Below are 13,796 nucleotides of genomic sequence, written 5' to 3' on the forward strand. Positions count from 1 at the left end.
TATTATAAACAGAAATGAAATGCGTTTATAAAAATATTGCAACATCAATTAATTAATATGCAAAATGTAAGCCCGCCAGCACCACTGATCGGCATCTGCGCAGTTAACGCTGCTCTCACAATGCGCCAAAATGTTCCCAAAATAATCTCCTTTGGATATAAAGATTTCGAATTGGACCATGTGAATAAATAATGATTTGCCAGATGCCAAATATGCAACTCAAAAATATCCGATACAACCACCACAACCTCGAATTTCATCAGACATTTCAAAAACCACAAGGAAACGTAAGTAAATCATTTCATTATCATTTCAGTATCCAGAAAGATTCATATGTAAAATTACTGTTCAAATGTTTGAGGGTTGTCAGTATATAAAAATGCTTCATGATTAATCTCATGTTTTGTTGCTCGACACGTTAGAAATGACCCGACAATTACCCTCTAAATGTATGTGTGCCTTTTCTAAACCTTCTCAACAGTCAACAATATACCATAACCATTTGTTGGCAATATAAAAACTCAACTGGCAGATTTGCAGTCACAACACTTTATTTAAAACGTGACAAGTAGTATGAATGACTCGTGATGAAATCCAAGTGCTCTCACAGTGATTATGGCTTCTGAAGACTGTAACTAAAGCCCTTGAATGCAACACTTTTATGACTATTTTATATAAATGTATCTCTGAAGGGAACTGACTGTCTTCGATGGCATTTTCTTTTCATCTTACCTCCATATAATGCCTAATAAAGTATTGTTTATAAGCGCAGGGCAGCTTCGTGTACAGTCATTACCAGGGTAACAGCTATATTTCTGCTGCATAAGCGCCACCTACTGTCAGAGAGCGAATTAGCATTTTCATTCAGCCTGTCTGCCGTTCTTGTTAGATCAATGTTAAAATCTGACCACATTTTTACACAGCATAAATGTTATACATTTTACATTTACATTTATGCATTTGGCAGATGCTTTTATCCAAAGCGACTTACAGTGCACTTATTACAGGGACAATCCCCCCGGAGCAACCTGGAGTTAAGTGTCTTGCTCAAGGACACAATGGTGGTGGCTGTGGGGATCAAACCAGCAACCTTCTGATTAACAGTTATGTGCCACTACACCACCACCACTCCAATATATTTTAACTAAAAATCTAAACAATGCAGATAATAAGGAATCTAGAAGTATTCACAGTATTTTTTTTTTACATGAATTGTGTAACAGTAATGTGTCACATTACTACGGAAGAGGATTAGGGCCAAGCAATAATAAAAAAAAATAAAGCCATCTCGAGATTAAAGTCATTATAATGCAAGATTAAACTCGTTAAATTTCGAGAATAAAGTCGTTGTGTTTCGAGAAAAAACTCGTTAAGTTTAATCTCGCATTATAATGACTTTATTCTCGATATTTAATAAGTTTATTCTCAAGATTGTATTTCGACTTTTTTCTCGAAATTTAACGAGTTTAATCTCGCATTATAATGACTTTAATCTCGATATTTAATGAGTTTATTCTCAAGATTGTATTTCGACTTTTTTCTCGAAATTTAACGAGTTTAATCTCGCATTATAATGACTTTAATCTCGATATTTAATGTGTTTATTCTCAAGATTGTATTTCGACTTTATTCTCGAAATTTAACGAGTTTAATCTCGCATTATAATGACTTTAATCTCGATATTTAATGAGTTTATTCTCAAGATTGTATTTCCACTTTTTTCTCGAAATTTAACGAGTTTAATCTCGCATTATAATGATTTTAATCTCGAGATGGTTTTAATTTTTTATTATTGCTTGGCCCTAATCCTCTTCCGTACATTACTGTTACACAATTCATGTAAAAAAAAAAAAAAGAATGTAAAGATCACAAGTTCATCTTTTCAGAACAAAAATAAATATTAATTTAAAAAATGTACCTCTATTTATTTTAGTGCTGTGGCTTGACTCGACTTGACTTGAAACACATCAGGACTCGACTTGACTTTCTTGATTTGTCTGCACTGCACTTGAGACATGACTCGAGACTTGATGTTTAAGACTTGAGACTTGCTTGTGACTTGAACATGTGTGACTTGCTCCCACCTCTGGAGAACTGTGACAGGGCTGAGATATTGTATATTTAAATGGGAACAGAATTAAAAATCAATCTATCTTGAGCACAGCTAGAGTGTTATGAGCTAGCACAAAACCAATGGAGTTTTAGTTAAAAATCTGAAGTTAATACATTTTATACAATTTAAAAAACATTTTTTAAAATCAGACCACGCACACAATTTGCCAATTTTTGTATCTTAAAAAAAATAATAATAATAAAAAAAAATGTGTAGTCATTAATTTTGTATGATACACAGGAGCAGATGATGAGATGTTTATTTTATAAATAATGTTGTATAGAATCATATTCAAAACACTTCAGTTATGTCCACGACTGGGTTGAGAACAAAACGTGTCCAAATCATAAATAAATAATGAAAGGGCTTTGATGCCTGAGGTGGGAAATTATGATTTATTGGGAGGTTTCACATGTGCCTAATGTTGTGGAATATTCAGACAATTAATCAAATGCAGTTAATAATAATTTTTGAAATATTACCCAGCTTCTTAAAATATTAAGAGTGTCTTTCAATGGTGTTTCTAATAATTCACATTTAGTCTGTTAGACGACATTTCTCTCACCTTCAACACTCTGCCCCATTTAACAACCTAAAAATAGGTGTTTTATCATATTAAATATTGATACAGGCCTACATCAAGTATGCTTTTGTCTGCAAACGCAAAACATTACGCAAAGTGCTCTTTATTTATTAATTTATTTCTTTAAGATGCATTGCTTATCTTCCAATATGAAATTAGGTTACGTTTAAAGGAGTCTGCAAACACACGTAGTAAATGGGTGTCATCCGTCCAGAGCGCGCTCCACGTCCGCGTCATGAAGACGCGCTAAAGCGCATCATCCAAAGAGAGCGCGCGTGAATCAGAATGTGACTTCAGATGTGTCGCACTGTTTGAGGAATTCACAGGAATATTCAGTGTCTCCACGCGGGACATCAAACACTGGACTTCAATGGGTGCTGCTTTTGGATTTAACATGAGTGTTCTGCATTTGTGCTTATTTGCGACTTTTTGGATAACTGTAAGTCTTTAATCTGGAATAATTTATCCAATATTGCTTTATGTTGTGCAATTACTATTTTATAAAATAACCTATTATATATTCAATTCAAAACAGTCTGACTGTACAGAGGCCTGTTTTTATTTATAATATTATTGCACAGTTTAGCATGTATTTAATGTATGTGGTTTAATGGGAAATGAATGCCCATTTGTCGGAATCAATTAAAAACGATTATGGTAATGACATTAAAACTTAAATAAACCCTTGTCAAAAAACAATAATGTAATCCTAATGTCATTTCTAATATAATTGGGAACCTACAAGGATATTTACCTGTATGATTCAAATATAATAGCCAACAAAACAGAGTCCCTCCTGTGACTATTGTGATGACCTCTTGGATAAACCCCCACTTTTGGACATCAAAAGAAATGTGGAAATGTATAGAAAATCTTTTTAGTTCTTTAACTGTACACAGTACTTTCCTAAACACCTGTTTGTCACTACTGCAAAACATTCCTGATTCATGAGAAAACTGTGTGTACTGTGTAAAGGTTGATTTTGATGTAATTTGATCAAATATTTAAGCATTTTTAAAATGTTGCACATTTATGTAGCTAATGAAACTCCCTCAAACGGTCACATTTATTTTGAGATTTATTTGTAGTTTTGTTCAAGGTGATCAAATCAAAACTTTTTCAATAACTGTCTAATAAGTGAGAGGATAGTATTTGTTACAGCAAATAAAGCCCCTATGAAACACATTGCTTTTCTCAAGTGGAGGGAATAAAGTTATCATGGGAAATGTTCAAAGTGGGCTCATTTTGAGCCCAATTTGGATGTAGATTCTCACTATGGAGATTCATTTGTTTCTGGATGTTATGAAATGCCAAATATGCTTGCATGCACTGCTAATAGGAAATGGTGCACCCTTTGCAGAAGTAGTATTTTGAATAAGCATTATCTTGATTTGTTACTCAAAAAAAGCATCTTGCTGTCTCAAAAGTTTTTACATAAGTTGAGAAATGTTGCACAATAACTGCTGCCCCTAAATCTCTAGTGACATCACTATTAACCCCATACTAGCCACTTAAAATAAATAAATAAATGCATACATAATTAAAGCAAACTTCTGTTATAATTACTATAACATAAATTAGGTTGCACACAATATGCACCATGTATATTCATATTTTTATTTTTATTATTATTATTATTATTATTATTATTATTATTTTCAATCTTGATACCCTTTGTGACCATAAAAAAGCCAATTTTCCTTAAGTAAAGTTTCAATCAAGATTACATAATATCTGTACAAATTATATTACATGTTATATGTCTGTACAATATTGAGAACTAATATCCACTGATGTTCTATATTTATGTATTTATTTATTTTAGGCGGTGTCAGAAACTGCCAAATTATATTTTACATAAGAGTGATCTTACCTGGCCTTAAAGACCTTATTTTTATTTTGACAATCCAAAAATAAGAAATTTTAATGTATACAATATATTACTTCTTATTAGAATCCTTTAAGATTTAATTCCTCAATAAATAGGAAACATGTTGCAGCTAGAATTTGAATGTAAATGTTTCAAGAGTTTTCTTGAAACTTTTTCACAACCTTGGTGGTATTTTCACAGGTGTTATTTCATCTATCGCTATGTGAATAGTCTCAGCTTTTACCCCATGGGGTAGTTTATACCTGTGTTTCAGTTTATGAAGGTTAGACATTCTGAGCTTCTGAATCACAGCATTCTCACTACATCCAAAACAATTGTCTCTTATTTATCACCTGTAATCGCAACATTAGATGAATTTCTGAATGCATATTATTTCAAACTTCCGGTATTCCCCATTATATCTGCGGTCTACTTCTGTAAACATCTTGTATTATGTGATTCATCAGGTGCGGGCCATCCATCCAGACTGTGCAATCATTTCTCAGCTGATACAAGACCAAGATACCTGCATCCAGACCAGGAAGAGAGAGACCAAGAACCAGTCCCAACAAACAGGTTTGTCAGCATTATTATACTGATGAAAAATACAAGGGTTAGTGTTAGGTTTAGGGTCTGGGTTAGGGGGGTTAGGGTTAGGGTTAGGGTAAGGTTTAGGGTTAGGGTTAGGGGGGTTAGGGTTAGGTTAGGGTTAGGCGCATGCACATTGTGTGCAGAATCGATCTATTAAGGGTTGGGGTGGTGTGGCTTAGAGGATAAAGATCAGTGCTGTTATCACATAATAGCACATATCACAAAACATTGAAGGCTCAAATCTATGTCACACATACATCAATGTCTATACACACATACACTGTCCATACATGTGGAAATTATACAGTAGAAATGCAGTATATTCTTGCTTTGTTTTTGTTCCCCTCCTCCATTAGTCTGGCACCAGCAACTGATGCGTTCAGTCTGGCCTCATTCACTCCAGCTGATTATGCACGTTTACCATGATGAGGAAATCTTAAACATGTTACTTTAATTGAATATAGGAGGGGAAAGGAAGGACATCATCTGAAACTGGGGCATGCACCTGCAGTATTTACTCATGTGGACCAAACATTTCTTCAATCATAGTTTTTCTATTTATAGACCTGTATTTCATTTGATTTACTAAAGACTGTGTTTTCTGGTGGTTTAAAGAGAGATCAATTCTTTGGTGTCATGTTAACAGATTATTACTATTAATCAAGGTTAGTTCTTGTGCAGTACATTAAGGTATTAAGTGCTAAATAACTGCCCACGAGTCTGGGGATGGATGAGCGCTGTGGGATATTTCCCCGCATAAAGCTTTTTAGAGCAGTCGAGCATCATTTTGAAAGTGACTCGTGGAGTTAGTGTTAATCTGAAATGAGTTTGACTGGGATTCTCATTACATTCCTCCCTGAAGACTTGTCTGTGAATATCAGTTCTATGAATAGGAATCTGTTCATGCAAGTCCACGTCCAGAGAGAGATGTCTGCAGCCAGGCTGTTTGACCCACAACGTAGATGTTAATTGTGCTTCATGTCCGCTAGAACCTCTTGAGATCCGTGTTCCTACTACTTGAGAATGTGTGAGAGGAAAACGAGATGCTGTGAAATTATGCTATTGGAATCGTACCCCTTCAATCCAATTTTCTGAACATGCCAAAATGCAACCATATTGTTTTCTAGAAAACCTAATTAAATATGCAAGACTGAGGTAAACAAGGGACTGGTAATGCACAAAAGAATCCATGCTGATTTATAGTATGTCTGCTTTACTTCTATCTAAATCTATTTCACAACAGTATTTATATAAACCAGCAATTCGAGCTGAAATTCAAAGCTTTGTACTAAAATGTCTCAAACAGTAAGTGTCTTTAAGTGAAGTGTGACCTGCTGGCTTTTAAAAGGACATGTCTTCCCCTTGGCCAGGACATATAGGGACAATGCATCTACTGTAATGTGTCTTCAAGGCACCATGCATGCTCTTAAAGTCAATGCCAAATGCCATTCGCAACTAATTTCTTGAGTAAGGAGTGCAAACTCAGGATATTCAATAAGAAAAAACGAAGGACATGACTTGATTTTTCAGTACCGAATTTATTTAATTTGTTACATACAAAAATGGAGTCATGTAGTTGGATGGTAGAGGTTGGAAAAAGTATGAAAAAATAAGTAACGTCATCTGAAAAGGAAAGAAGTAAGTAACATGATCTGGCAATCACAGCTATATTATGTCACTTACAATGGAAGTCAATGGGGCCAGTCCATTAACATTAAAATACACATTGTTTCAAAAGGACAGTTGTAAGACGTAAACATTGTTCATGTTTACATGATTTAAGTGTGATAAAATCTTTGTTCTACATAAATGTAGTGTCATAAAATCACTTACAGGGTTTACTGTGTGTTACGTCGTCCTGGCAACAAATTTGAAATATTGGATATAACCTTACACATAAGGTTAGTGAGCCATTTTATCACACTAAAATCATGTTAATATGTATAATGTTTTTATCTTGTGGCTATACTTTTGGAACGATATGTATTTTAACGTTTATGAACTGGCCCCATTCACTTCCATTGTCAATATCAGTGCCTTACCGTAATAATTATAGTTATTATTATTATTATTTTTAAATAAACAAGGGTTGAGTCGAAATTACTTGTGTTACAGCCACAAAAGCTGTCGATTGAGAGAAACTTGTATTGAACCCGGACCATTCCTTTAAAAGGACCGTTTTTAAGAGCAAAGTCACTCAACACAGACTTGTCTTGAAAATATCTCATGCATAATATCTATGTCACCTTGTTTCTGCCAAGTGCTTGAAATCGGTTCCAACTCCAAACTAAATGTATAACTTTGCAATGCTTGCATGCACTGTTTTGTTTTTCTTTCTCTCAAAGTATAGACCCAAAAGGAGTATATAAAACTAGAAGTTGTTATAAATAGCTTTTGGCATTTGGGTCATTCTGCAACAGAGATCTCAAGTGTCTTTAAGGCACTGTTGGCACTGAAACGTCTCAAATTCTTTCTTAGCATATACAATAGGACATTTCCAGCTTTATATTTTAGACTCAATGAAATATTAGTGGACAGAAGCTTACTGACCTTATAAAAGTTTATGGATCTATGACCAGCTCATAAATATTCAGTGGCATTACATGAGGGATTGATAATTGGCCAGTGGCATTTTTTCTTTTGTTTGCATGCATTTAGCATATGTTTTAGTGTATGCCCTTAAGCCAGAAGAAGAAAATGTGTTACATGTGGATGGATAAGCACTCACTAAGAGTTTAAACAATACTGGCGACTGTTACGCTGATGGGAAGGATGAGACGAGAGAGAGAGTGTGGATCCAAATGCAGAATATTTCATTCACAAAGATAACAAGAGAAGATTATGAATATGAAACAAACACTCTGAAATCATACATCACAGCAGAAGGTTGGAGACGTTACATAACTTTTAAACTCACAACCATACAAACAAGAACCATCAAGAGGAAGGAGAACAAGAGGACTATGTATACACAAGGGGACTAAAGACATGACAATGAACAGCTGGGAACCATGATCAGAGGGAATTGTGAACAGGTGTGTGTGATGCGGATGTCTGGAAGGTGCATGGTGGGAAATGTAGTTCGGGGGAAAACTTCAACATAAGTCTCATAACACAGAAAGATGACAAAAAGGGTTTTCACTGTGACAGCGATGCCCAGGACTTCAGACCATAATAAATAAGTCATGAGCCATTTTGATACAAAATACATTTACATTACATTTATGCATTTGGTAGACGCTTTTATCCAAAGCGACTTACAGTGCACTTATTACAGGGACAATCCCCCCGGAGCAACCTGGAGTTAAGTGCCTTGCTCAAGGGCCCAACAGTGGCATCTTGGTGGTGCTGGGGCTTGAATCCCTGACCTTCTGGTCAGTAACCCTGAGCCTCAACCACTGAGCCACCACTGCCCCCCCAATAAACCACAGCATTTCTTTAGACACTTCACGTTGAAAAGATGTGCAGTCAATTATTGATCAAGAAGAAGTATATTTATCTTTCAGTATTGATTTAGACTCTGTTATGATGTTTCTCAGGATGTGGGACAGATTGGGATGGTATCAAGTGTTGGCATACAGCCGATACAGGACAACTGATCAACGTGTCCTGCTCAGAAGTCTTCCAGCATTTTTCCAATAATCAAGGTCAGTTCCATCCGTTCATTCATCCATCCATTCATCCATCCATTCATCCATCCATTCATCCATCCATCCAGCCATCCATCCAGCCATCCATCCAGCCATCCATCCAGCCATCCATCCAGCCATCCAGCCAGCCAGCCATCCATCCATCCATCCATCCATCCATCCATCCATCCATCCATCCATCCATCCAGAAATTGGAGAAGTAATTCTACCTACCCAATTCCACCAAAACCAATCAATCAATCAATCAATCAATCAATCAATCAATCAATCAATCAATCAATCAATCAATCAATCAATCAATCAATCAATCTACCACCCCAAATTCTGAAAAGTTGGGACAGTATGGAAAAATGCTATTTAAACAAAAAGGAGTGACCTGTAAACTCTTTTCAATCTGTGCTATATTGAAAGCACTACAAAACACATTATTTAATGTTTTACCTTGTCAATTCATTTATTATTATAATTTATTTTAATATACACTCATTTCATAAATTTGGATCAGTCGAGTGTTTATCACTGTGTAACATCATCATTCCTTCTAAAAACACTTAAGAGTTTGGACACCGAAGACACAAGTTTGCTACATTTAGCAAGGAGAATTTTCCCACATTCATCCATTATGCAGGTCTTCAGCCACATAAATATACGGGGCCTTTGTTGCCATATTTTGCGCTTCATAATGTGCCACACATTCTCAACTGGAGGTCAGTGTCCATGGTATGGGTAACACATCTGTGATGGCACCAATTATGCAGAAAGATATGTACATGATTTGGAGCGACACGTGCCATCCAGATGCCGTTTTTTCCAGGGTCGTCCTTGCATTTTGCAACAGGAAAACATAATCCATATAATGGATGAATGGGGGGAAATTACGCTTGCTAAACATTACAAATTTGTGTCTTTAGTACCCAAACACTTGATAAGTGTTATTAGAAGAAATGGTGATACAGTGGTCAACACTCGGCTGTACCAACTATTTTGTAGCATGTTGCAATCATCATGTAGCAATTAGAGTATATATATATATATAACAATTAAGTTCAAACATCAAATAACGTGTTGTTTTAGTGCTTTTACTATAGCACTGGGTGAATAGAATATACAAATCACTCAATACAATGCATTACCTACTTTCTCTTGGCGTAGCTTCAGGAGGGCTCACTAGCAATTTTGAAGAATATTAAAGTGGGTCACAGACATAAGACAGACACAAAATATATTTTCTTTGAAAACTGTGGAAGGTTATTTTCAGTGTGAATCAAGTAGGTTCATTATTGTTGCAGTCATTCTTTAATTCGGGCTGATGTAAAGGAGCTCCAGGCTCCTGTCTTCTTAAAAGTTTGTTAAACAGGCACAAATTAGATTTTTTTTCTTTTGCGTTGGTGTGCAATGCAGTCACAGTTCTGGTTTACAGTCAGGGGTTGTACAATTCTATGGGTCAATAACTTTCTTAGATTTAAAGGGCTGCAAATTAGGCTGAATTTGTGGATATGCAGATGGAGACGCACATGGCCCCAGAAAAACTGTGATTCTGCTTGCGCTGATTATAAGTCATGTCAATTTGGGACTCAAGAGCTATTTGTCATAAATGATTGCCAGCATCTCAGTTACATTCACTAAGAATAATGTCTTCCCTCTTGTGCATTTGTGTTGGAAAGTGCTCAGATTTCTTTGTGAATATCTGATGAATATTATGTTCTTTGGTAAAACATAGTCACCCAAGCACTTCATGCATATTCATCTGAGACTGCACAGCATGTTCACTGTTTTTGTAACAAATACATAAATAAAATAATGTATGATGATTTTACCGTAACACATATCAATGTTTACTGACAACAAAAGCGTGGAGATTATTGCATTAAGGTTCACACAAATACCATCAAAATACTCTTTAAAGGGCAATGCCATCTGCATCTGCCCCTGTTAAACTCCAGACAGTATATTACATCTGTTTGATTACATTTCCCCTTCCCCTAAAACCATAAGAGTTTGGATTACAGACTTTATCTAATCTGGGTTTGCTGCTTTTCTTAATATTTTAAATCCTCTGGAAGTCCTCACAGATTAGATGTTCATATGGCCGTGGGTCCTGTCCACCATTAGAGTAAAGTGGTGTCCCATTACTTTTACTTAAAAAAAAAAATTTGTGGTTGAAGGGGGCACAGCCCCCCAAAGGGCAGATGTTGTATATGCTAATATAATTTGCTTAAATTTTGTTTCCTTAAACTGTGATTCAGCAATGAATATGACGTCAGACTCATTAATATTACTAAGACATTACTGGAAAACAAGTTAATAATCACATTCTGTTTAGTTGTCAAGCTCAGCCGTTCACCCTCTTTCCAAAAAATTATTGTGAAAAAATTATCAAAAATCTACATATTTTTTGCGTATGGAAAATATAAGCGAAGTCTTTCTAGCAAGTCAGTCTAATGTCAGCCATCTTTGGAACGCTCTTGGGAGGCTATTTCCAGTCATGACAGTACAGCTTGTATCTTCTTGAATGATGGAACACAAAAATCTCAAAAATGGTTTGTCAAGATTATGATCAAAGAACATATTTCAAATCAGCAATAAAATTTGATAATATTTGAATCATAAATTGTGCTTCTTCACCTCGTATTACGCTAAAACACACAGTATCCCCAGCTTGTATAGCAAATACGCATGCGTTAGTGACTTGATTGACAGGTGATGTCTGTTTCTAAAAGGTGATTGGCTCTTTTACCTGTAAGGCGGGACTTTCTACATCTGTTGACCGTTGGGTGACAGGGCTTCCAGTTTCTCCCATTCATTTTAATAGAAGTGTCCCATCTCTGCTAAATAGTAACTTAAAATAGTAATAACTTTATTTAGGGGCAATTTCAATAGTTTTTTTTAGCTGTTATTAATTTAATGTTGTAAGCTTTTAATCATATCTAAAGTAATTGTTTTTTTTTTAAAAGGGATAGTTCACCCCAATTTTTTTTAATTATTTTAAATTTCTGTCATAATTTACTCACCCTCTTGTCGTTCCAAACCATTATGACTTTCTTTCATCTCTGAAACTCACATTATGTTTAGCAGAATGTAAGGCACTGTAACCCTCAGTCACCATTCATTTTAATTGAATGTATAATAACAACAGCATTAACATTCTTCAAAACTTTTCCGTATTTCTCATGAAAGAAAGAAAGTCAAACGGGTTTGGAGTGACATGAGGGTGAGTAAATGATGACAGAATTACTTAATTAATTATTATTAATTAATGAATTAAAAATTACTTTTAACCCTGTTTATTTAAAGGGGTCATGACATGCCTTTTTTATAATTGCAATGTGTTCCCTGAGGTTCACTTCTAATATTAGTAAAAAAAAAATATGTTGTATAAAAATATATTTGTAAAACATAATTTTCGCACTAATTCTAACCCTCTGTCGGAAACGCTCAGTTTTCGTGCTGCTTCTCCTTTAAGACTTGACCGAAAATGCCCACTGTTCTGATTGGCTCTCTGCTCTTGATTGACCTGCTCTCTCTTCCTGCCATCTCACCATTACAGTGCGGAGTTACGAAAGTGACAAGGTAAAGTATTAGTGTTGATGTGTTGTGGTGGCGGTCAGATGCAAATGTCTATCACAGTGTGACATCACAATGAGGAGGAAGTAGACAACAAGTTGGTTTGGCAGCTTGGTTTCAACAAATGCTCTTTTTGCTGTCAAGAGGAAGTTTTGAGTTCTGAAACTATCTGTGTGTTTATATAGTACAATGGCCTCTTATATACCAAAAGATGAAGGAAAATTCCTCATGTCACGATCCCTTTAGAGCGACATTTGGGGATGCTGCTCTCTGAAATGAAGGCTAATCAGCAACCAGTGGATCAGTGGTTGAAGTCTGGAGCAACCACTCTTAAAGGGAAATTTCACACAAAAAATGAAAATTCTGTCATCATTTACTCATTCTCATGTTCAGAGCCGTTTTTGAGCATATGGGGGCCATAAGAGAAATCCTGATTTGAGGCTCACAACTGTCACATCTAGCTACAACTCTTTCCTTGCAGTTACATTCATCCAACTAGCTTTTAGTATGTATATATATTAGTGCTGTCGATTTAACGCAATGCCCTCGGACCGTAATAAGGAAGATTCCTGAGAAATGCAAGCTTGTAGTACCACCTGTTTACTCCAGAGGGCAGTAATTAAGATTTCAGCTGTGTGGCAATGCGCAGTTTATACAGTGAAGAAAACAACCATCCAGCAGACAGAAAAACACAAACATAAGTTACGCTCTTGCGTTCAAAACACGTGATGGAGCGCAAATTTGAACTCAAGATGTTTTCTATGTATTAAACTATATTTAACTTGACACAGTCACCTAAAAATGTTATGTTTATGACGCAACGCACCCGAGACGCTACACAAGCATGTCTGACGCAGGTGTACATTGACGGTCCTTAAACAAGTCCTCATAATAAATCTCGAACTGATTGACAAATTCACTTGTGTAATGGATTGCTGTGAACTGTGTGTCAATGATTGACTTGTGATCAATAATATGGTAATACACAATACATTGTATTCTAAAGTCGCTTTTTGTATTGCCTTATGAATGATGAACTCTTCTGCCACAAGAATGTAATGCATTTTAATTATCTGAATATCTTATATATATATATACACTCACCTAAAGGATTATTAGGAACACCTGTTCAATTTCACATTAATGCAATTATCTAATCAACCAATCACATGGCAGTTGCTTCAATTTAGGGGTGTGGTCCTGGTCAAGACAATCTCCTGAACTCCAAACTGAATGTCAGAATGGGAAAGAAAGGTGATTTAAGCAATTTTGAGCGTGGCATGGTTGTTGGTGCCAGACGGGCCGGTCTGAGTATTTCACAATCTGCTCAGTTACTGGGATTTTCACGCACAACCATTTCTAGGGTTTACAAAGAATGGTGTGAAAAGGAAAAACATCCAGTATGCGGCAGTCCTGTGGGCGAAA

The 13,796-nt window shown here is 35.7% G+C and overlaps 1 protein-coding gene across 1 annotated transcript in view; it reads left to right on the forward strand.

Moving 5' to 3' along the window:
* The first annotated feature begins 3,015 nt into the window (after window positions 1-3,015).
* The window catches only part of LOC127645655 (pituitary adenylate cyclase-activating polypeptide type I receptor-like), a 31,032-nt gene continuing 20,251 nt past the window's right edge, over window positions 3,016-13,796 (forward strand). Inside the window, exons 1-3 of the mRNA XM_052129331.1 lie at window positions 3,016-3,135; window positions 5,034-5,142; window positions 8,697-8,804. Of these exons, the coding sequence (XP_051985291.1) occupies window positions 3,067-3,135; window positions 5,034-5,142; window positions 8,697-8,804 (286 nt within the window). The 5' untranslated portion in view covers window positions 3,016-3,066. The remainder of the gene's footprint in view (window positions 3,136-5,033; window positions 5,143-8,696; window positions 8,805-13,796) is intronic.

Source organism: Xyrauchen texanus, chromosome 6, assembly GCF_025860055.1.
Source record: "Xyrauchen texanus isolate HMW12.3.18 chromosome 6, RBS_HiC_50CHRs, whole genome shotgun sequence".
Taxonomy (NCBI): Eukaryota; Metazoa; Chordata; class Actinopteri; order Cypriniformes; family Catostomidae; genus Xyrauchen; species Xyrauchen texanus.